The following is a 22,500-nucleotide window of genomic DNA, read 5'->3' on the forward strand; positions in this document are numbered from 1 at the left end:
GGATCTCCTGCGACTCCGTGGGATTCCTGCGAGGACTGTTGGTCTGCTGACTGGCCTGCATGCTGGGACAGAGAGTGCTGTGGAGTGTTGGGGGGCTTGTCAGCGTCTTTCCCGTGAATGTGGGAGTGAGGCTGGGCTGTGTCCTTGTCCCGTCGCTTTTCAACACTTGTATGGACTGGGTACTGGGCAGAGCTGTGGACCAGTCATTACGGCGCATCCATTGGCAATACCAGGGTCACTGACTTTGTCTTTGCCGATGATGCAGTAATCCTGGCGGAGTCGCTGGAGGTCTTGGTGATGGCTCTGGAGGCACTGCACGCGGAGGCCAAGCCCTTAATTGGGACTCCAGAAACAGTACAGTCTGTCCATACGTGTGGCGAGGACACTGAAATCTCGGAGTCTCACATACCTTGCTATACTTTGTCTCACTCTGTGGGTGTGAGGCATGGACGCTAAATGGGGACTTTGATAAGCGGGGTGATGCCTTTGGTAGTGTTTATGCAGAGTCCCGGGGTATCGCTGGAATGACTTTGGGCCAGTACAGCACGTTTGTAAGCTCCCCAACCAAACACAAAACACGACGAAAATTCCTTGTATAGTGTTTTTTTCACATTTGTTACTTTTTTTTTTGCTACCCTTGCTCTCTGGCTCCTCTGCTGTAAAGAAGAAAAAAAAACACTATACAAGGCATTTTCGTCGTGTTTTGTGTTTGGTTGGGGAGCTTACAAACGTGCTGGACTGGACTGTAAGACTGGCCCTTTGTGTCAAACCGGCGACTGCTGCGTGAGACTGACTCCACATAATTTGTATATTACCTGCATAGTCCCTCAACGCCAGCTCCGGCTACACGGGCACGTGGCACGATGACCAGAGGGCGACCCTGCTCACCGGGGTATTGTCTGTGTGAGCGACAACCCTGGGTGGAGGAGGCCAAGGGGACGCCCACGGAGTTCATGCCGTGAGCAAGTCGATGGATCCTGCCGGGAGGTGCTCGTCAGGGTGGGAAGGCCTGCATGGGGAGTCGTGGGGTGGGTGTGATAACGCGCCCCGGATGTATGCCCCCACTGACTGATTAATTGCGAAGAACGCCTGAAAACACATGATAAGCGTTGTTGCAAAGGTATAGTTTCCTCCTTCCTCCCAAAATTGACCTCTCTTGGCCACTCCTCTCGGCTCTTAATAGGAACAGTGACGAGTCTTTTTTTCATCATTATTCTCTATTTTTTTCTTGCCCTTGAGCTGTTTCCTTCAGTGTAAAATAAATGAATAAACATCAGGCATCCCGTAGCATCATCAACCATCGACCAGACCAAGACCAAAAACCGCCCATACCTGTCCACCTGTGACATCAAGATCCAGACCAAGAGGGCAGCAGCGGCGGCGTGGAGGAGGAAGGGTCAACAAAGGGTCAATTTTTCTCCCTTATCACCCTTTTTTAGGCCGCCGGGACAAGGGTGACGCATCTGATAAGGCTGATAAGGGTGAAGCTTCCTTGTGGCCGCCGAAAAACACCCTCAGATCGTCCTTGTACGCTTAAATAAGAGGTGAGAGGCTGGCGACCTGTTGAACACACGACCCGATCACGTACTGGACTCGTCATCGCCGTGTGTTTGTGTGTTTATTTTATGCTTGTGTTTGTTTTTACGTTGATGGTGTTTGTGTGTGTGTGTGTGTGTGTGTTTGTGTTTGTGGGTGGATTAGTGTGCTCGGTCTTGTGTTTGTTTCTCTCTCTCTCTCTCTCTCTCTCTCTCTCTCTCTCTCTCTCGTGTGTTTGTTTTCGTGTTTTTAAATTTCTGGTGTTTGTTTGTGTGTTTGTGGGTGGATTCGTGTGTTTGGAATGCTCAGTTTTGTGTTTGTTTGCTTTGTTTCTGTTTGTTTTTTGAGTTGTGTGTTTGTGGCAGTGTTTGGAAATGTGTGTTGCTGTTTGTGTGTTTGGAGTGCTTGGTTTCATGTTTTTTCATCGTTGTTTGCATGTGTGTTTGTGTTTATCAAGTGTTGTCTACGTGTGTTTGTGGCGGTGTTTGGAAATGTCTGTGTGTGTTTGTGTTGCTGTTTGAGGTCATGCAAACACAGGGAGGATAAGAGGTGTGTGTGTGTGTTTGTGTGTGTGTGTTTTATCAGTGTTTGTTTTGAGGTCATGCAAACACAGGGAGGATAAGAGGTGTATGTGTGTGTGTGTGTGTGTTATCAGTGTTTGTTTTGAGCTCATGCAAGAACAGGGAGGCTAAGAGGTGTGTGTGTGTGTGTGTGTGTGTGTGTGTGTGTGTGTGTGTGTGTGTTTTATCAGTGTTTGTTTTGAGGTCATGCAAACACAGGGAGGATAAGAGGTGTATGTGTGTGTGTGTGTTATCAGTGTTTGTTTTGAGCTCATGCAAGAACAGGGAGGCTAAGAGGTGTGTGTGTGTGTGTTTTATCAGTGTTTGTTTTGAGGTCATGCAAACACAGGGAGGATAAAGAGGTGTGTGTGTATGTGTGTGTGTGTGTGTGTGTGTGTGTGTGTGTGTGTGTGTGTGACTTTCCCTGCCTGACACACAACCAAACACTAACCTAACCTAACAACCCCCTTCCTCCCGCCCCCCCAGACCATGATCAGCGGGCTAATGGTGGTCTACCAGTATGTGTTGCTGGTGTGTGATTTTGTGCACCTGCTCTTCCGTGCCTTCGTGCTTACCCTGGCGGCACTCTGGCGGCACATCAGACCCCCGCACCTGGCATCCATGGCCGGCGAGATTGTGTTGGTACGTGTGTGTGTGTGTGTGTGTGTGTGTGTGTGATGAATATTTGCACTCAGACTTAGTAGGTTATGGACAACTTTTCTCTCTCTCTCTCTCTCTCTCTCTCTCTCTCTCTCTCTCTCTCTCTCTCTCTCTCTCTCTCTCTCTCTCTCTCTTTCTCTCTCTCTCTCTCTCTCTCTCTCTCTCTCATTCTCTCTCTCTCTCTCTCTCTCTCTCTCTCTCTCTCTCTCTATCTCTCTCTCTCTCTCTCTCTCTCTCTCTCTCTCTCTCTCTCTCTCTCTCTCTCTCTCTCTCTCTCTCTCTCTCTCTCTCTCTCTCTCTCTCTCTCTCTCTCTCTCTCTCTCTCTCTCTCTCTCTCCATTGCCTCCCATTCCCCCTCCATCTCTTCTTCATTGCCTCCTCTTCCTCCCCTTTCTCTCCCTCACACATTCTCCTCTTCCTCCTCTTCCTCTCCTCATCTCTCTCTCTCTCTCCTTCTGGTTCCATAAGTCTGCCAGTAGTCAACAGCCTCCTTCCCTTCCCTTCCCTTCCCTTCCCTTCCCTTCCTTCCCTTCCTTCCCTTTCTTCCCTTTCCTTCCCTTCCCTACCTTCCCTTCCCTTCCTTCCTTACCCATCCCTTCCCTTGCAGGTGACGGGCGCCGGGCATGGCATCGGGAAGGAGCTAAGTCTTCAGTTTGCGAGACTTGGCAGCCGTGTTGTGTGTCTGGATATCAATGAGGTGAGTGAGTGTGTGTGTGTGTGTGTGTGTGTGTGTGTGTGTGTGTGTGTGTGTGCGAAGAGTGAAATGAGGAAAATAGAAATAAATAAAGAAGGAAAGGAAAAGAGTAAGTCCTATATATTTTAATCTCCATGCAATCCTTTCTCCATTCCTCCTTCTCCTCCTCCTCTTTTCTTTCCTCTCTCAATATTTTTCTTCTCATTTCTTTCCTTCCCTTCTCTTACAAATCTAATCCTTATGCAATCCTTCCCCCTCCTCCTCCTCCTCCTCTTTCTCTTCCTCTCCTAATCTTCTTTTTCTCTTCTGCTCTTTCTATATATCTTCTTTTTCCTTTCTCTCTCATAATACTAATCCCAAATACATTCCTTCCTCTTCCTCCTCCTCCTCCTCCCCAGGGTACCAACAAGAGCACAGCCGAGGAGATCCTTAAGGAGGGCGGGGCAGCGTCGTAATCGACGTTGCCAACAGGGACGACGTAAGCCGTCTCAAGAGGATCAGGAGGAGGTCGGCGAGGTCACGATCCTGGTCAACAACGCTGGTCATGCTGCAAACCCTTCCTCAGACACACGGGACGAAGATCATGGATGTGTTTAGGGTCAATGGGTTTGCGCAGTTCTGGGTAAGTGAGGAAGGGATAGGAGAGAGAGAGGGAGGGAGGGGAGGAGAGGAAGGAGGAGGAAGGAAGGAGGAGGAGAGAGAGAGAGAGAGAGAGAGAGAGAGAGAGAGAGAGAGAGTTCAGATTAGCAGACTTTAAATGTTCTATGTATATCAATTTTTGTCTTTTTTTTCATTATTTCATTGTATACAAAAATAATTCAGTCTTTTCTACCTCTGTAAGTCTGATTCTCTCTCTCTCTCTGTTTCTCTCTCTAATCATTCTTTTTCTCTGTATAAATCTCATCTTTATCATTTCCATTTTCTTCCCTAAACTCTCTCTCTGCGTTCTCTCTCTCATTCTTTCTCTCTGTCTCTTCTCTTTATAAACCTCTCCCTTCTTTCCTTTAGTCTTCCCTGTACCATCTCCATTTTCTTCCCTAAACTAATTCTCTCTCTCTCTCATAATTACCTCCTCCTCTTCAGACCCTGCAGGAGTGGCTACCGAGCTTCCTGGCGGCCGGGCGGGGGCGTGTGGTTGCCCTGTCCTCCATCGCCGGTCTCGTCGCATCGTCCAATATCGCCCCGTACTGTGCCTCCAAGTTTGCCGTGCGAGGTGAGCGGATTTTTCTTTTTTTCATTATTGTTTCCGTTTTCTATGACCCCTAAACTGTTTCCACTACTGTAAAAAAGTGCCGTCCGAGGTGAGGTGATTCAGTCCATTCCCCTGTTGTTTTTAATGCACTGCGCTGATTCTCTATTAAGCACATTGAGTGGCGGGATTTTTATTTTTCATTATTATTGTTTCCGTTTTTTTCCCTTGAACTATTTCCGCTACTGTAAAAAGAGCGCCGTCCTAGGTGAGGGGATTCAGTCCATTCCCCTGTTGTTTTTAATGCACTGGGCTGCCTCTATATTAAGCCCATTGAGTAGCGGGATTTTTATTTTTCATTATTATTGTTTCCGTTTTTTTCCCTTGAACTATTTCCGCTACTGTAAAAAGAGCGCCGTCCTAGGTGGGGTGATTCAGTCCATTCCCCTGTTGTTTTTAATGCACTGGGCCGCCTCTATATTAAGCCCATTGAGTAGCGGGATTTTTATTTTTCATTAGTATTGTTTCTGTTTTTTGCCCTGAACTGTTTCCACTACTGTAAAAAAGTGCCGTCCGAGGTGAGGTGATTCAGTCCATTCCCCTGTTGTTTTTAATGCACTGGGCTGATTCTATATTAAGCACATTGAGTAGCGGGATTTTTATTTTTCATTAGTATTGTTTCTGTTTTTTCCCTTGAACTATTTCCACTACTGTAAAAAAGTGCCGTCTGAGGTGAGCTGATTCAGTCCATTCCCCTGTTGTTTTTAATGTTTGTTTATGTGTTTGTTTTATACGGGAAAGGAGGAGGAAGCAGTTTAGGGTTTTAAAAAGATATGAGACAAAAAAATCCCTTCCGTCTGAGTTCTGATATATATTTTTTTGTTTTTAATTTGTGTTTTTAATTTTTTTTCTTCCTCTTCCTCCTCTCATCTTACACTCTCTCTTCCTATCTTCTCCTCCTCTTCCTTCTTCCCTGCTTCTTCTCTTCTCTCTCTCTCTCTCTCTCTCTCTCTCTCTCTCTCTCTCTCTCTCTCTCTCTCTCTCTCTCATTCCTGTTCTCTCTCTCTCTCTCTCTCTCTCTCCCTTCCAATCTGTATAATCTTCCATTCTCTCTCTCTCTCTCTCTCTCTCTCTCTCTCTCTCTCTCCTCTCTCTCTCTCTCTCTCTCTCTCTCTCTCTCTCTCTCTCTCTCTCTCTTCCCCCTTCCTTCCATTCTCTCTCATGTCTCCTCTCTTCTTCTCTCCCATCTTTCCTCCTCTAATCCCTCCCTTCTCCTTTCTCTCACCTCTCCCTCCTTTCTCTATCTCAATCTCTCTCCCTCCCTCGGCAGGTCTGATGGAGGGGCTGACGGAGGAGTTGAGGTACGCTGGCCGTCACCCTAACATCCAGTTCACTTGCGTTTATCCGTTTGTGGTGGACACGGGCCTGGCACAGCGACCCCGTATCAGGTGTGTGTGTGTGTGTTTGTTTGTTAGGCCCCTGTTGTCTTGTTTACATATATATCTGTTTTTATTTAGTTTTTTTTGCTTTGAATTCATGGCTGTTTTTATCTCTATATCTTTTTATCACTAATTATCTCTGGTCTTGAAAAAATCCTATATTTCAACAGATTTCTCCTAGACTGCAAATCACGACCACTGTTTTTGCCTCCCAACTTCCTACCCCAAAATTGTCTTCTGGTCTCTGATAACGAAACTTTTATATTTATCGTTAAGAGAGTTAGATTCTGATGTTTCTTGGCAATAGTTAGGCATCAGAAACCAGTAAACACTATGCTCTGAGTACAATGACCTGGCAACGGTGCGTGTGGGTGACCTTGACACACTCGGAAGGAAACAATGAATAAAGAAATGAATAATGAATGAAGGAATGGGAAATGAGGAATGAGTGAGAAATGAGAGTTAGGAAGAGAAGGAAGGAAGGGAGGAAGAGAAGGAAGGATGTAAGGAAGGAAGAAGGGAAGAGAAGGGAGGAAGAGAAAGAAAGAAGGGAGGAAGGAAGAAAGGAAGAAAGAAAGAAAAAGGAAGGAAGAAGGGAAGGAAGGAAGGAAGGAAGGCGAAGGAAATAAATCAATAAGCAGGAAAATAAAAGAGAGATGAAAAGGAGAGACACAAATTGCCTTCTTTTCTTTCCCTTATTTCCTCACTTCTCTGTTCTTCCAAGACCACAAGGGAGGCCAAGGTGGTTGAAAATTGTCCGTGTGCATCAATGGGACTCAAACCCAGGTCCACGGGCTAACCACACCTGCCTCCTAACCACTCAGCCACTGCCTCCCCTTCAGAGTTGTATGGAGACAGTGGAGGAAAGGGAGGCAATGAGGGAGTGGGGGCTTATCTTTATACCTCTACAGCATTCACTAAAGAAACTATTTTCCACTCCACAGGTTCCCGTCACTCAATCCTGTCACATCCCCCAGTCAGTGCGCCGCCCACATCATCGAGGGGGTGCGCAGGGGTGAGGAGGTGATCTGCATACCCCCCAGGGACTACTACGGACACTGGGTTGTTAAGTAAGTGTTGGGGGAACGGGGAGAAGGGGAGGAGGTTAGGGAGAGAGAGGAAGGGGGGACAGTTTTTGGAGAGGGGAGAGAGAGGGGAGAGGGAGAGGAGTTTGAGAGAGGAAGGGAGAACTGGGAGGAGGAGGAGGAGGGAAGAGAAGAGGAGAGAGGAAGGGGACAGTTTTGGAGAGGGGAGGAGAATGGAAGGTACTGGGAGGAGGAGGAGGGGGAAGAAGAGAGGAGAGGAGGTAGAGGGAGAGAAAGAGACAGTTTATTTTTTTTCCCCCTCTCAAATCTCCCTCCATTCTTCCCTCCCTCCAATTCTTCTTTCCTTCAATTCCTCCATTTATCAATCTTTCCTCCCCTTCCTTCATTTGGTTATTCATTCATTCACCTATTCCTTCCTTCATTCCACATTCCCTCCCTTCCTTCCCTTCCTTCTTTCCTGCCACATTCCCTCCCATCCTTCCTTCATTTCTTCCCTCCCTTCCTTCCTTCCTTTCTTTCTTTCCTTCCACATTCCCTCCCTTCCTTCCTTCCTTCCTTCCTTCCTTCCTTCATTCCTCTCTCTTTACAGCGCCATGCCAAGGGAGGTCCGCAAGGCATTCCTGGACTTCATGGACACTGGAGTTGATGAGGACTAGAAGAAGAAGAAGAAGAAGAAGAAGAAGAAAAGAGAGAAGATCAGAGAGAAGGAGAAGAATAACAAGGAAGAGGATAGAAGGAAGAGAGGAAGAAGAGGCGGAGGAGGAGGACAAGAAGGTAAAGAAAGAGGAAGAAGAGAAAGGAAGGAAAAAGATTGCAGGAGGAGGAGGATAGAAGGAAGAGAGAAGAGAGGAAGAAGAAGAAGAGGAGGAGGAGGACAAGAAGGTAAAGAAAGAGGAAGGAAGAAGATAGGAAGAGGAGGAGGAGGAGGAGCATGTATCAAGCACACACACACACACACACGCACACACACGCACACACACACACACCCGCACACACGTTATACAAGGTTGTGATGATAAGGTTGTGTTTTTTTTTAATCTTTTTCTGAACTTATTTTCTCTTCTTCTTTCTCCTCCTCCTCCTCTCTCTTTCTCATCTTTGTATCTTCTTTTTTTCCTATTGTCTCTCTCTCTCTCAATTCTTCCTTTTTTCTCCATTTCTCCTCCTCCTCTTCTTTCTCTCTCTCTCTCTCTCTCTCCTTTGTTTCCTTCTATCCTCCTCCTCCTCTTCTTCTCCATTCTCTCCTATTCTATATCTATCTCCTTCTCTTTCCCTATGTCCATTCTCTCTATTAGATTATTATTATTATTACTATTATTATTATTTTTAGCATTAATTTATTCAGTGATACATTAATTCTTGTGATAATTTAGCAGAAACAAAACATTCCTAATAATCTCTCTAATTCCATGTACTATTTAATAATATTAGAGCGTCTGTGTGCGCATAAGACTATATTCGTTAAGCTCGGGAAAGGTTCGTGTGGGGTTATGTGCGTAATCTTAGGTGCCTTACTATGTGCCTGTGTGCGTGTGTGTATGTATATGTGTGAGAGAGAGAGAGAGAGAGAGAGAGAGAGAGAGAGGCTTTACAGTAATCCCTTCAGTAATTTCAAAGTCAAAAGAGAAAGATTTAAATTCATATTCAACTTATTTATTCACAAACTTTTACATACTGAAAAATTCCCAGCCATCTGAAGTCTCTCGGAATTAAATCTTGAATAATTCCGAAACTACAACCCGCAGAGGAAATCCTAGACCAAAATTGAATTCCCCGTCAAATTTTCCATCAATATACTTTTGTGAGACAGACTCGGTGGCGTGCGCTGACCCAGTCTTTACACGCTACATAAGTTAAAGCCTGAATACCCCCTTAATAGATCTATATACAGGGTTGAATCATACAGTAACCACATGTTGGTATGCTCGAATACATTAGGCTCACATGATAACCTTTTTCCCAAGGCCACAAGGGACGTTAGTTGGGTTCTTATGAGTGGTTTTGATGTTCATTGTGCAGAGGAAGGGTCAGACTATCACCAGGCTCATAACACTACCCATGGACATACTATTGCTAGGCTCATAACACTACCCATGGACATACTAACACCAGCTCTCTATCAAAGCCTTGTCACACTATCCCTAGGCTCATAACACTACCCGTGGACATACTAACACCAGCTCTCTATCAAAGCCTTGTCACACTAACACTAGGCTCATAACACTACCCATGGACATACTAACACCAGCTCTCTATCAAAGCCTTGTCACACTAACACTAGGCTCATAACACTACCCATGGACATACAAAACCAGCTCTCTATCAAAGCCTTGTCACACTATCACCAGGCTCATAACACTACCCATGGACATACCAACACAGCCTCTACTAAAGCCTCGTCAAATGCATGTGTGAGCCTGGAAGTGTTTTAAAATTTAGGTTTGAGGTTAATTTTACAGAATATAGATTGAATATTGAGTGTGTGTGTGTGTGAGAGAGAGACATATATGTATCTGTTGGGGGCATGTGTCTGTGGGGGTTGTCAACATACTGTGGGGTGACATTTGTGGGGCCTGTGAGCTGAGAGAGAGAGAGAGAGAGAGAGAGAGAGAGAGAGAGAGAGAGAGAGACCTATATCTATCTGTGTGAATGAGAGAGAGGCTTATATCTAATTGTGTGTGTGTTTGGTTGGTATAGTAAGACAAACCTTGCAATAGTTATCAAATCCCTCCACATAGATATATTTACAATTTTTTACATCAGAGCTATTTTACAAGCAGCAGTTTTTAGGCTTAAGAAAAACCAACTTGTTATTGTTAGAAAAACCAACTTGTTATTGTTATCTAGATGTTAAGTCGGCAATACATGAACAAAATTACTTCTACTACTAATAAAAATAAATAAAAATGTGTTAGTGGTTTAAATTTCCCTATATAAATATTACTGAAGGAGAGAGAGAGTGAGTGACCTTTCGGAACAAGAAGTGGGTTTGGGGAGGTCACGTCAGGTCATGCATGGAACAGAGACTTTTAGTGAATGAGAGAAGAAATATACTACTACTAAAGTATTTCCACGAGAATCTGGCGGCTTGGGGGTCAGCCAAGGTCAGCACCGCCCCGAGGCCTGCCACACACTCTCAACACCTCCCTCTTCCTCTCATATGTCAGTTATTTACTACCTTTAAATGAAGTTAATTAAATAATTGAATAATACAATAAGGTCATATAGTATTCAGATTGTTTAGTTTTTAGGATAATAACATATCTTGTGTAAATACATAATGCCCCGACGAGCTTCTTTTCTAAATCCTTCCTATTTCTCAACACGGCCTCTGCGTGCATCGAAATAACACGAGAAATTAATCAAGACAAAGTGAGGGTATTCCCCGGCTGCCTGGGATTGAACCCGCGACCAGCGTGACGGGAGAGCCACTCCTTACCGGGTCGGCCAAAGAGGTGGGTTATGGGAGGCTCGTTCATCAGGCCGTCGCCGCACTACAAATACCAGGACACTTGACAACGTTGGAATACAGCGTTGTCAGGCGTCCTGGTATTTACATAAAATCTCTGTTATTATCCTAAAAACTAAACAATCTTAACACAGCATGACCTTATTGGCTTATCCAGTTATTTAATTAACTTCATTTAAAGGTAGTAAATAACTGACACATGAGAGGAAATGAGAAGTATTGAGTGTGTGTGGCGGGTGTGTGGCGGGGCTGACCCCAAAGCCGCCACCCCCCGCCCGCCAGATTCTCCCGGAACTACTAAACCACTATTACTTATGGCATCTGTACACTTATATTAATTTGTCTTGTTCGCTTCCCATTATAAATAACAACTAATAATATAAATAAATAAGAGTGATTTCGGAGGAGGAGGAGGAGGAGGAAGAGAAGAGAGAAGACTGAGACAGAAGAAGAGATTGTTTCCTCCTCCTCTTCTTCTCCTTCCTCTAATCTTCTCCTTCCTTCCTTCCTCCTTATCTCCTTCAATCTTCCCTCTTCTCTCCTCTTCTTCCTCCTTACCTCCTTCTATCATCCCTCTCCTCCTCCTCCTCTTCTATATCATTTCTCTACTCTCACACCCATTCTATATACAAATTTTCCACCCTTACACCCACTACCAACACACACATACACATATTTCTCTACAATCACACCCGCTACAACCCCCAGGCCCTAGTCTTCGGAGCGGTCGGTGAAGAGGGTGTTGGAGGAGCGCTGGGCGGCCATCAAGTCGTCATGGGTGTGCCTGAGGGCCTCTGGGGGTATGAGGGCAGCTGCTACATACCTGCCCTCCATGTTGAGAAAGTTGAAGGTGGAACAAGCGCTCTCAGTGGGTAGGATCTGAGGGAGAGAAGGAGAGGGTGTGAGAGAAGGGGAATCTAAGGGAGAGAGGGAGAGGGAGGGTTTGAGAGAAGGGAGAGAGGGAGAGGGAGGGCGTGAGAGAAGGGAGAGGCAGAATCTAAGGGAGAGAGGGAGAGGGAGGGTGTGAGAGAAGGGAGAGGCAGGATTTGAGGGAGAGGGAATATCTGAGGGAGGGTGTGAGAGAGAAGAAAGAGGCAGGATTTGAGGGAGAGAGAAGGGAGAGGCAAGATTTGAGGGAGAGTGTGAGAGAGAGAAGGGAGGCAGGATCTGAGTGAGTGAGAGAGAAAAGAGGAAGGAGGGAGGGAAACAGAGAGGAACAGAATGGAGAGAGAGAGAGAGAGAGAGAGAGAGAGAGAGATATGACACAGTGACGACAAAGTGACAATTCAGAACAAGAAGTAGACAAGAGCAGGTCAGGTCAGGTGAGGTCATGCGTGCAACAGGGTGACAGCATCTCTCTGTACCTCCAAAGTGATGCCCTTCTGTTTCATGAAGCGAATGATACTGGTGTTGACGGGGGTCCCTTTGTCGCCGATGCCCAGGACCAGGATATCTGTGGACGAGAGAGAGAGAGAGAGAGAGAGAGAGAGAGAGAGAGAGAGAGTTAAATGGGGTTAAGCTATATATATTTCAAGTAATTTCTGTGTATTTATCTCATTTATCAAGTAAGGGAATGAGGAGGAGGAGGAAGAGGAAGAATAAAGAGAGAGAGAGAGAGAGAGAGAGAGAGAGAGAGAGAGAGAGAGAGAGAGAGAGAGATAAGGATATAATATTGTTTAATTTCGTTTCCTATCTACACACAGAGAGAGAGAGAGAGAGAGAGAGAGAGAGAGAGAGAGAGAGAGATAATAGATGGTTAATTTTGTTTCCTCTCTACACTCCTAACACACACACACACACACACACACCATCTTCTATTATTGCACTATCTACATCTTTCTCTATACAAAAATGACCCCCCCTCTTCTTCTTCTTCAGACCCTCCCTTTCGACACATATTCCTAAATCCTCCAACACACCTTCTACAACAAACTCCCTTCATCTTCCCATGTACAAAAATCCCCCTTCTTCAGCCCCTTCCCATCTACACATCTTCTGTAATTGACTTTATAGAAAAATGACCTTCTTCTTCTTCTTCAGCAGACCCTCCCTATCTACACATCCTCCAATACATCTTCTACAACACACTCCCTTCATCTTTTAACCTATACAAAAATCTCTCTCTCTCTCTCTCTCCCTTCCTCCTCCTCCTCCTCCTCCCCCTTCTACACACCTATCTTCGGCTCCAGCATATAGAAGAGGGAGAGCGTGTCTTCGTTGATGTCCGCAGCACATCGGACGCCCCAGGACAGCACGGTCTTGGGGAACAGCGCCACGGAACCCACGATTGACAGTCCGTTGTTGAGCCTGAAGCCGATCTGTGTGTGTGTGAGGGAGGGAGCTTGTTGCAGTGAAGGATAGCTTGGTTGATTTGGTTAGTCTTTTGTGGTTGTCTCCTCCTCTTCTTCCTCTTCTAACCTGTCTGTGTGTGTGTGTGTGTGAGGGAGGGAGCTTGTTGCAGTGAAGGATAGCTTGGTTGATTTGGTTAGTCTTTTGTGGTTGTCTCCTCCTCCTCTACTATCCTCCTCCTCTTTCTCCTTCCTCTTCTAACCTGTGTGTGTGTGTGTGTGTGTGTGTGTGTGTGTGTGTGTGAGGAAGCTTGTTGCAGTGAAGGATAGCTTGGTTGATTTGGTTAGTCTTTTGTGGTTGTATTAGATGTATGGTTAGTCTTGTGGTTGTTTTAGATGTAGTTAGTCTTGTGTGGTTGTATTCTTTTCCTCCTCCTCCTCCTCCTCTTCTTCTTCTTCCTCCTCCTCCTCCTCCTCCTCCTCCTCTTCTTCTTCTTCCTCCTCTTCTAACTACATGTCTTTCTCCTCCTCCTCCTCCTCTCCTTTCTCTCCAGTTTCTCTCCCTAAGCATGTGTCCTTCCCTCCCTTTCTCTCTCCATATTTCTCTTCCTCTCTCTCTCTTTTCTCTCCCTTCCTCCTTTCTTTCCTCCCTCCCTACCTCTCTCTCTCTTCCTAATCTTCCTTCCCTCCATTTCTCTCCATATTTCTTCTCTCCTCTCTCACATTTTTCTCTCCCTTCCTCCATTCTCTTTCCTTCATCTGTCTCTCCCTCCCTCCCTTCCTTTCTCAATCTTTCAACTCTCTTCCTTTCTCAATCTTTCAACTCCCTTTCTATCTTTCTCTCTCTCTCTCTCTCTCTCTCTCTCTCTCTCTCTCTCTCTCTCTCTCTCTCTCTCTCTCTCTCTCTCTCTCTCTCTCTCTCTCTCTCTCTCTCTCTCACCTGGCTGAAGGCGTCAACCATGATTCCCGCCTCGCTCTCCAAATTCAACACCTTCACAATGGTCCTGTCATCCACGTGGTGTTGAAAGCGCCGGGGTGGTGTTGACGCTGCTGGTGGTGGTGTGGTGGTGGTGGTGGTGATGGGTGGTATGCGGAGGCCTCTGTGGTGGAGGAGGAGGAGGAGGAGTTGAAATGAGAGTAAGAAGGAAGAGAAAGAAGACTGAAGAAGATTGAAACACACACACACACAAACACACACACACAGGAGGAGGAGGAGAAGGAGGAGGAGGAAGAGTTGCAATGTAAGTAAGAAGGAGGAGGAGGAGGAGGAAGAAGAGAAAAGAAGAAGTGGAGAAGGAAGAAATATGGAAAGATTAACACACACACACACACACACACACACACACACACACACATTCACTCACTCACCCAGACAGGCATGAAGTGACCCTCCCTGCTGACCCTGCCCAAAGCAATCGTCTGAGGGGCAGCATCTTGAAGGCTTGGGAAGGTCAGGTCAGGTTGTGCAAATGGTCAGTGTGGGTTGACCTTACCTGGAAAATAGATAGATAGATAGAATGGGGGAGGATTGAAGTGGAGGAGGAGGAGGAGAGGAAGAGAAGAAGGAGGAAGAGGAAGAATTAAATGAGAAAAGGGAAGAGGAGGAGAAGGAGGAAGAAGGAAGAGAGAGAGAGAGAGGAGAGAGAGAGAGAGAGTGAGAGAGAGAGAGAGAGAGAGAGAGAGAGAGAGAGAGAGAGAGGAGACTACTACTACTTCTACTACAATAATAATAATAATAATAATAATAATAATAATAATAATAATAATGTTTCCTTCATTTTAACATCAACAAAAGCTTTCTATTTTTACTTAGAAATGGTGGACCAATGCCAGCCCTGTGTGAGCTATCTTTAAACTCTCTCTCTCTCTCTCTCTCTCTCTCTCTCTCTCTCTCTCTCTCTCTTCTCTAAAACGCAATTAGAGAGAGAGAGAGAGAGAGAGAGAGAGAGAGAGAGAGAGAGAGAGAGAGAATTGAATGGTTTGTGATTACTATATCTAATCTCTCTCTCACTCTCTCTCTCTCTCGCTCTCTCTCTCACTCAGTCTATCATCCACCCTCCTCGCGGCCGCACGTGTTGTCCCTCCTTTCCACCAGTCACGGGAGAGAAATTAGAGATAGTGAGAGAGATAGAGAGAGAGAGAGAGAGAGAGAGAGAGAGAGAGAGAGAGAGAGAGAGAGAGAGAGAGAGAGAGAGAGAGAGAGATATTTGAATGTTTATATATGTGTACAAAAAACACCTCAGTCGTTTGCATCGACAATAACCAAACACACAAGCACAGGGAAAGACAAGCTTGTACCAAACACAGTCACGTCACGCTCAACGATCCGTGGGTTGTCAAATTCACTGATTGATACCTCATTTCAGGTGTATTAAAGAACATCTGGCTCTGTAGGTGCATATAGAGGGTATCTTAATAAATAACTGCATATAAATAACGGTTAATAATCAAAACAACATGAAATAGCAAATAATAACTGTTGAATGCGATGCTAGCTGGCTATTTCGTATATTAGGCTTCCCACATTATTTACAAGCAACGCACCAAAATTCAAAGCTCATTTCAGGTGTATTATAAGACATCTGGCTCTGTAGGGGCATATAAAGGGTATCTTAATAAATAACTACATATAAATAACGGTTAATAATCAAAACAACATGAAATAGCAAATAATAACTGTTGAATGCGATGCTAGCTGGCTGTTTCGTATATTAGGCTTCCCACATTATTCACAAGCAACGCACCAAAATTCAAAGCTCATTTCAGGTGTATTATAAGACATCTGGCTCTGGAGGGGCATATAGAGGGTATCTTAATAATTAACTGCATATAAATAACGGTTAATAATCAAAACAACATGAAATAGCAAATAATAACTGTTGAATGCGATGCTAGCTGGCTATTTCGTATATTAGGCTTCCCACATTATTCACAAGCAACGCATCAAAATTCAAAGCTCATTTCAGGTGTATTATAAGACATCTGGCTCTGGAGGTGCATATAAAGGGCATCTTAATAATCTATACCTGTAATTAACGGTTAATAATCAAAACAACATTAAATAGCAAATAATAACTGTTGAATGCGATGCTAGCTGGCTATTTCGTATATTAGGCTTCACACATTATTTACAAGCAACGCATCAAAATCCCTAATGTATAGACACTTGCAGAGTCTGATGTCACTTTGTGTATCTGATTGAGGTGAAATATGGGCGTCTGAAAGGCTGTATGGGGTCGAATTACAAGACAAATCGCAGCCCAAGAACACATATTTGACAAGGCTTTCGTAGGAGTTGTGGGCATTTCCAAGGGTAGTTTTATGACCCTGGTGGTAGTGTGAGTCTTCCTCTGTACCGTGAAGCTAAGAACACATATTTGACAAGGCTTTCGTAGGAGTTGTGGGCATTTCCAAGGGTAGTTTTATGACCCCGGTGGTAGTGTGAGTCTTCTTCTGTACCGTGAAGCTAAGAACACATATTTGACAAGGCTTTCGTAGGAGTTATGAGCATTTCCAAGGGTAGTTTTATGACCCTGGTGGTAGTGTGAGTCTTCCTCTGTACCGTGAAGCTAAGAACATATTTGACAAGGCTTTCGTAGGAGTTGTGGGCATTTCCAAGGGTAGTTTTATGACCCTGGTGGTAGTGTGAGTCTTCCTCTGTACCGTGAAGCTAAGAACATATTTGACAAGGCTTTCGTAGGAGTTGTGGGCATTTCCAAGGGTAGTTTTATGACCCCGGTGGTAGTGTGAGTCTTCCTCTGTACCGTGAAGCTAAGAACACATATTTGACAAGGCTTTCGTAGGAGTTGTGGGCATTTCCAAGGGTAGTTTTATGACCCTGGTGGTAGTGTGAGTCTTCCTCTGTACCGTGAACCTGAAGAAACACTCATTGGAACCCGACTGACCCCCTCTTTGACCTTTAGAAATAGCCGATGTGAGGGTCGTGACATTTTGGCGCCCAAGAACACATATTTGACAAGGCTTTCGTAGGCGTGTGGGCATTTCCAAGGGTAGTTTTATGACCCTGGTGGTAGTTTGACCCTTCCTCTGTACCGTGAAGCTAAGAACACATATTTGACAAGGCTTTCGTAGGAGTTGTGGGCATTTCCAAGGGTAGTTTTATGACCCCGGTGGTAGTGTGAGTCTTCCTCTGTACCGTGAAGCTAAGAACACATATTTGACAAGGCTTTCGTAGGAGTTGTGGGCATTTCCAAGGGTAGTTTTATGACCCTGGTGGTAGTTTGACCCTTCCTCTGTACCGTGAACCTGAAGAAACACTCATTGGAACCCGACTGACCCGCTCTTTGACCTTTAGAAATAGCTGATGTAAGAAGCGAGTGTGTTTTAAAATACCGACCTATGAATCGTTCCAGTGTGGTCAGACTCAACTGTTTAATATACAAGTTGTTCCTTCGTGTGCTTGTGTGGTAGATTATGGATGCAAATTTTCATGTTTGGGGTTCATATAAGAGGGCTCGAGGGTTTTAGTATACACACACACACTCAAATATATCACTGAAAATATTAAGTTGATCTTCACGCAATCACGAACTCACAATACCCAGGTGCCACATCTACGTTCACGAGTGGACAGACGGAATGAAACGGACTATACTACTACTACTACTACTACTATTACTACTTTTACTACTACTACTACTTTTACTACTGCTACTACTTCTACCTACTACTACTACTACTATTACTACTATTACTGCTACTGCTACTACTACTACTACTACTACTACTACTACTTCAGATCTGTGGTCGTGGTGGCAACTTGAAAGAGCGGATGGCGAAATTGGACGAAAAAGCGACCGCTGGCAACTCAACCCCGGAGGAAACTACACAGGTGAGAGAGAGAGAGAGAGAGAGAGAGAGAGAGAGAGAGAGAGAGAGAGAGAGAGAGAGAGAGAATAAAGGAGAAAAAATAAAAGAAAACCACAACTACATGTATATTACTATTAACACAACTCTCTCCTTTGTTGTTTACTTGCAACAATAAACTCTCTCTCTCTCTCTCTCTCTCTCTCTCTCTCTCTCTCTCTCTCTCTCTCTCTCTCTCTCTCTCTCTCTCTCTCTCTCTCTCTCTCTCTCTCTCTCTCTCTCTCTCTCTCTCTCTCTCTCTCTCTCTCTCTCTCTCTCTCTCTCTCTCTCTCTCTCTCTCTCTCTCTCTCTCTCTCTCTCTCTCTCTCCTCTCTCTCTCTCTCTCTCTCTCTCTCTCTCCTCTCTCTCTCTCTCTCTCTCTCTCTCTCTCTCTCTCTCTCTCTCTCTCTCTCTCTCTCTCTCTCTCTCTCAGCCCTTCGCCCACCCTCACAGCAGCCTCGCGGAGAAGAAAAAGCAGTTTGCCGAGAGCGCCGCGAAACACCAAAACAAGATGTCTCAGAACCCCTTCAGCGGCCAGTTCCGTGCGGGGGAGCGGCCGAAGCTGTCCAAGGATGACCCCAACTACGGCCGGTGGGTGAGGGGGGGGAGGGGAGAAAGAGGGGGGGATGGAATGGGTGAAGAAGGATGAGAAAATACTACTGGAATGATAAGAATGAGATAGCGAGCAAGTGTGATGGAAAGGAAGGATAGCAACGCAGATTAGAGCAAACATCTAAACCACCATTTCTGTAACACCTCACTAACACCCCTCCCTTGACCTCCCCCCCAAACTAACACCCCTTAATCTCCCTCCCGCCCCCCTACAGCCCCGTCGCCGGCAGTAAGAGTGAGAGGCGAGGTCGCGGGGCCGCCAGACATGTGAACGCTGAGGTTGTGTTTCTGTGCGACATGATTCACCAAGAAGGTTACCAGCTGCCGGATGGTACAGCGGCCATTACCTTTGGAGAGCTGTTTCAGGTGAGGAGGAGGAGGAGGAGGAAAGAGGAGGAGGAGGAAAGAGGAGGAGGAGGAGGAGGAGGTTAAGTTCGTAAGGAAAGAAAAAAAATTGAAGTTAGAAAAATATAAATAAATAAAGAAGAGGAGGAGGAGGAGGAGGAGAAGAGGAGGAGGTTTGGTTCAGTTAAGTTCGCAAAAGAAAATATATAAAAAAAACTGAAGGTTAGAAAAATGTAAATAAAGAAGAGGAAGAAGAGACAGAGGAAGAAGGAGAAGAAAGAGGAGATTAGGTAGAAGGAAAATAAGGAGGAAGAGGAAGAAGAGATGGAGGAGGAGGAGGAGGAGAGGGAATATAGTTGAGGAAGAAGTAGATGGAGGAGGAGGAAGAGGAAGGAGGGAGAGAAGGAGGAGGTAGATGAGGAAAAGAAAGGAGGAGGAGGAGGAAGAAATAGAAGAAGAAGTGGAGGAGGAGGAGGAAGAGGAGTTAGAGAAGGAAGTAGAAGAAAAGAAGGAGGAAGAAGAGGAATAAGGAGGAGGAGGAGGAGGAGTTGAAGAATGAGAAAGAGAAGAAGAAGAAGAAAAGGAAGGAGAAATAGAACTTAATAATAATAATAAAAAAAATAAAAAAATCAATCATAATTCTTGACCCAAACTAACCTCTCTCTCTCTCTCTCTCTCTCTCTCTCTCTCTCTCTCTCTCTCTCTCTCCAGCTCTACACCCGGATCTCCAATAAGGTCGTGGGCATGCTTCTAAGGGCACGGAAGTATGACCTTTTGACCTTCGAGGGGGAGACTTTGTTCCAGGTCAGTTGTGTGTGTGTGTGTGTGTGTGTGTGTGTGTGTGTGTGTGTGTGTGTGTGTGTGTGTGTGTGTGTGTGTGTGTCTCTCTCATTCTTCCTCCTCCTCCTCTTCTTCCATTCTCTTCCTTCTCCTCCTTCTTCTTCCTTTTTCTTTATTTTTTTCTCTCTTTTCCTCCTCCTCCTCCTTCTCCTACTTCTGTTGATACCATTCTTCCTCTTCCTCCTCTTCCTTCTTCTTCTCTTCCTCCTCCTCCTACTTAATCTTCACTCTCATCCCTCTACTACTACTACTACTACTACTACTACTACTACTACTACTATTACTACTACTACAACTAATAATAATAATAAAAAAACTCAACAATTCACTCACATATCAATCAATTTTTCTCCTTTCTTCCTCCTTCCACGTGATTGGCTGTTCCCGGTGACCTCCAATGGCTTCCTCCCCTCTGATTGGCTGTCCCCCTGGTGGTGTGCTGTCTCCTGATTGGTTGTCCTGGTGGTGGTGTCTTCTGGTTGGTCAGGGGAGGAATAATGACACTGTGATCAAGTTGCTTAAGCCGATCGCTGAGATTCGCGCCGAACTGAATGAGGATAAGGAGTTTGATGTCGGGGTGTGTCACAAGGCTAAGAAATGATCTCACACACACACACACACACACACACACATAAACATACATATACACATAACTCATTCATATAGATACATACACACATAAGGAGTTTGGGATTGGGGTGTGTCACAAGGCTAAGAAAAGAGAACACACACACAGCTATATATTCCTACGCTTATTAATCACTATGCAATTGAAATATATATGTAAAACTATATGTACCAGAACCTTACTGGCTTTCATGTATACAGTCAAATATATGCATCCATGTATTTATAAAAAGACTGTATGGGTTTTGTATTAACGAATAAACTGTTGTTTCCTTACTATGTGTTCATGTATTCCTCATCTGTATCATCACAACTATTTATCAAGAGCATGTAAACTCAACAAGTGTAACATTGTGTCATCAGAGAGGGGACTTTGCCCCTGTATTGGTGTAATCAAGCATGACATTACCCAACAGAGAGGAGTCACTATTTTGTTGTTCCAGCAGAAAATGGTTTTAAAGAATTTGGAATGGGTTTTAAAGAATTTGGAATGGGCTTTTAAAGAATTTGGAATGGGCTTTTAAAGAATTTGGAATGGGCTTTTAAAGAATTTGGAATGGGTTTTAAAGAATTTGGAATGGGCTTTTAAAGAATTTGGAATGGGCTTTTAAAGAATTTGGAATGGGTTTTAAAGAATTTGGAATGGGTTTTAAAGAATTTGGAATGGGTTTTAAAGAATTTGGAATGGGTTTTAAAGAATTTGGAATGGGCTTTTAAAGAATTTGGAATGGGCTTTTAAAGAATTTGGAATGGGCTTTTAAAGAATTTGGAATGGGTTTTAAAGAATTTGGAATGGGTTTTAAAGAATTTGGAATGGGTTTTAAAGAATTTGGAATGGGTTTTAAAGAATTTGGAATGGGGTTTAAAGAATTTGGAATGGGTTTTAAAGAATTTGGAATGGGTTTTAAAGAATTTGGAATGGGTTTTAAAGAATTTGGAATGGGTTTTAAAGAATCTGGAATGGTTCAACACCTGTCAGAAATAAGCAATGCCAGGCAAGAATGTGGAGGCTGTGTGCAAGCTGCTTAACACACACGCACACACACACACACACACACACAAACAACAAACACACACACACACACACACACACACACACACACACACACACACACACACACACACACACACACAAACAACAAACACACACACACACACACACACACACACACACACTCACTCACTCACACACACACACACACACACACAAACAACAAACACACACACACACACACACCCCGCCTCGTCACTAAGTCCATCAGCTGACTCGGACATGTGGGAGAGGACCAATGTAAACAAACCCATTTTTCCCTTATTTAACACCCTTAGCGGTATATTTAAGGACTGACAACTTAAATATAGGTGCACTAGGCCTTCGTGTATCTATATTAAGCTGGACCGCTTGTTTAATGCTGAGAAATACCGTAAAATACCTTAAAATATGAGGTTGCTGCGAGCCGGGGAGGGAATCTGAGGACCGGGAGTCAAATGAGAAACTGTGGATTATTACCTAAACTTATATATTTCCCTCTTATTTTAGCTTTTAAGTGATTATATTTGCATTAAAGACGGACATAAAATAATAATGAATAGAAATGTAGGGTTATATAACGTCTGTAATATCCCTGTGAACAATTACGATTATTCTCCTAGTCAAATGAGTATCTTTTTTTCTTACGCAAATTATCACAAACTTATAAAACACTCAGAAAATTAACTTCAAAGTCCTTAATGAATGATAAATAAAACATTGGGGTGTAATTCAGTCCATTTTAATATTACTAATTCTCTATGGAAGCCAGATCTAATTATGTCTTTTTTGGTAATATAAAAATACAAACTAATTATATTTACACAATTGTTAAGCAACTAATACTAAGCCATTGTCTCTCTCTCTCTCTCTCTCTCTCTCTCTCTCTTCTTCTTTATCTTCTTCCTCTTCTTCTTCTTCTTCCTCCTCCTCCTCCTCCTCTTTCTTCCTTTCCTTAACTCATTCTCTTCTTTATAATTCTTCTTCCTCTTCCTCCTCCTCCTTCTTCTTCTTCCTTCCTTCCTTTCTTCTTCATCTCCAAACTTTCTTCTAATTTCCTCCTCTTCCTCTTCCTCCTCCTCCTTTTCTTCTTCTTCTGCTCTTTATTTCTCCTCCTCCTCCTCCTCTTCCTCTTCAGTCTTCTCTTCTTCTTCTTCCTCCTCCTCTTCTTCTCCTTCATTCCTTCTTAATCTACTTTCCTCCTCTTCCTCCTCCTCCTCTTCAGTCTTCTCATTCTTCTTCTTCCTCCTCCTCCTTCTCCTCCTCTTCCTCTTCAGTCTTCTCTTCTTCTTCTTCCTC

General features: G+C 44.3%; 3 protein-coding genes and 1 pseudogene across 4 annotated transcripts in view; 2 read left to right on the forward strand and 2 right to left on the reverse strand.

Annotated features, from left to right (window-relative positions):
• Positions 1 to 1,347: 1,347 nt before the first annotated feature.
• On the forward strand, positions 1,348 to 10,033 carry LOC127010101 (estradiol 17-beta-dehydrogenase 11-like; annotated as a pseudogene).
• LOC127010102 (NADH dehydrogenase [ubiquinone] 1 alpha subcomplex assembly factor 3-like) lies at positions 8,762 to 21,667 on the reverse strand. Of its 2 annotated transcripts, XR_007762897.1 has the most exons (8): positions 21,605 to 21,667; positions 19,878 to 20,019; positions 14,250 to 14,374; positions 13,822 to 13,981; positions 12,767 to 12,911; positions 11,958 to 12,046; positions 9,296 to 11,472; positions 8,762 to 9,226 (listed from the first exon to the last, which is right to left on the reverse strand). XR_007762897.1 is itself a non-coding variant. In XM_050883936.1 (7 exons), exons 3-7 carry the CDS (start codon positions 14,312 to 14,314, stop codon positions 11,305 to 11,307), a joined length of 627 nt encoding a protein of 208 aa, XP_050739893.1. In that variant the 5' UTR covers positions 14,315 to 14,374; positions 19,878 to 20,019; positions 21,605 to 21,667; the 3' UTR covers positions 8,762 to 11,304. The 2 variants fall into 2 exon arrangements, 1 of the variants encoding a protein (XP_050739893.1); XM_050883936.1 differs by having other exon boundaries at positions 8,762 to 11,472.
• On the forward strand, positions 17,650 to 20,447 carry LOC127010103 (actin-binding Rho-activating protein-like). The gene is made up of 5 exons (XM_050883937.1): positions 17,650 to 17,733; positions 18,181 to 18,338; positions 18,575 to 18,725; positions 19,416 to 19,508; positions 20,032 to 20,447. The coding sequence occupies exons 1-5, from the start codon at positions 17,674 to 17,676 to the stop codon at positions 20,143 to 20,145; spliced, it is 576 nt and encodes a 191-aa protein (XP_050739894.1). The 5' UTR covers positions 17,650 to 17,673; the 3' UTR covers positions 20,146 to 20,447.
• Positions 21,668 to 21,927: 260 nt separating the features above from the next.
• The window catches only part of LOC127010104 (mitochondrial DNA helicase-like), an 11,815-nt gene continuing 11,242 nt past the window's right edge, over positions 21,928 to 22,500 (reverse strand). The window contains exon 13 of the mRNA XM_050883938.1: positions 21,928 to 22,500. This exon is cut by the window's right edge and continues 263 nt beyond it. The gene's annotated coding sequence lies outside the window, so the exon portion shown is untranslated.

Source organism: Eriocheir sinensis, chromosome 42 (genome assembly GCF_024679095.1).
Source record: "Eriocheir sinensis breed Jianghai 21 chromosome 42, ASM2467909v1, whole genome shotgun sequence".
Lineage (NCBI taxonomy): Eukaryota > Metazoa > Arthropoda > Malacostraca > Decapoda > Varunidae > Eriocheir > Eriocheir sinensis.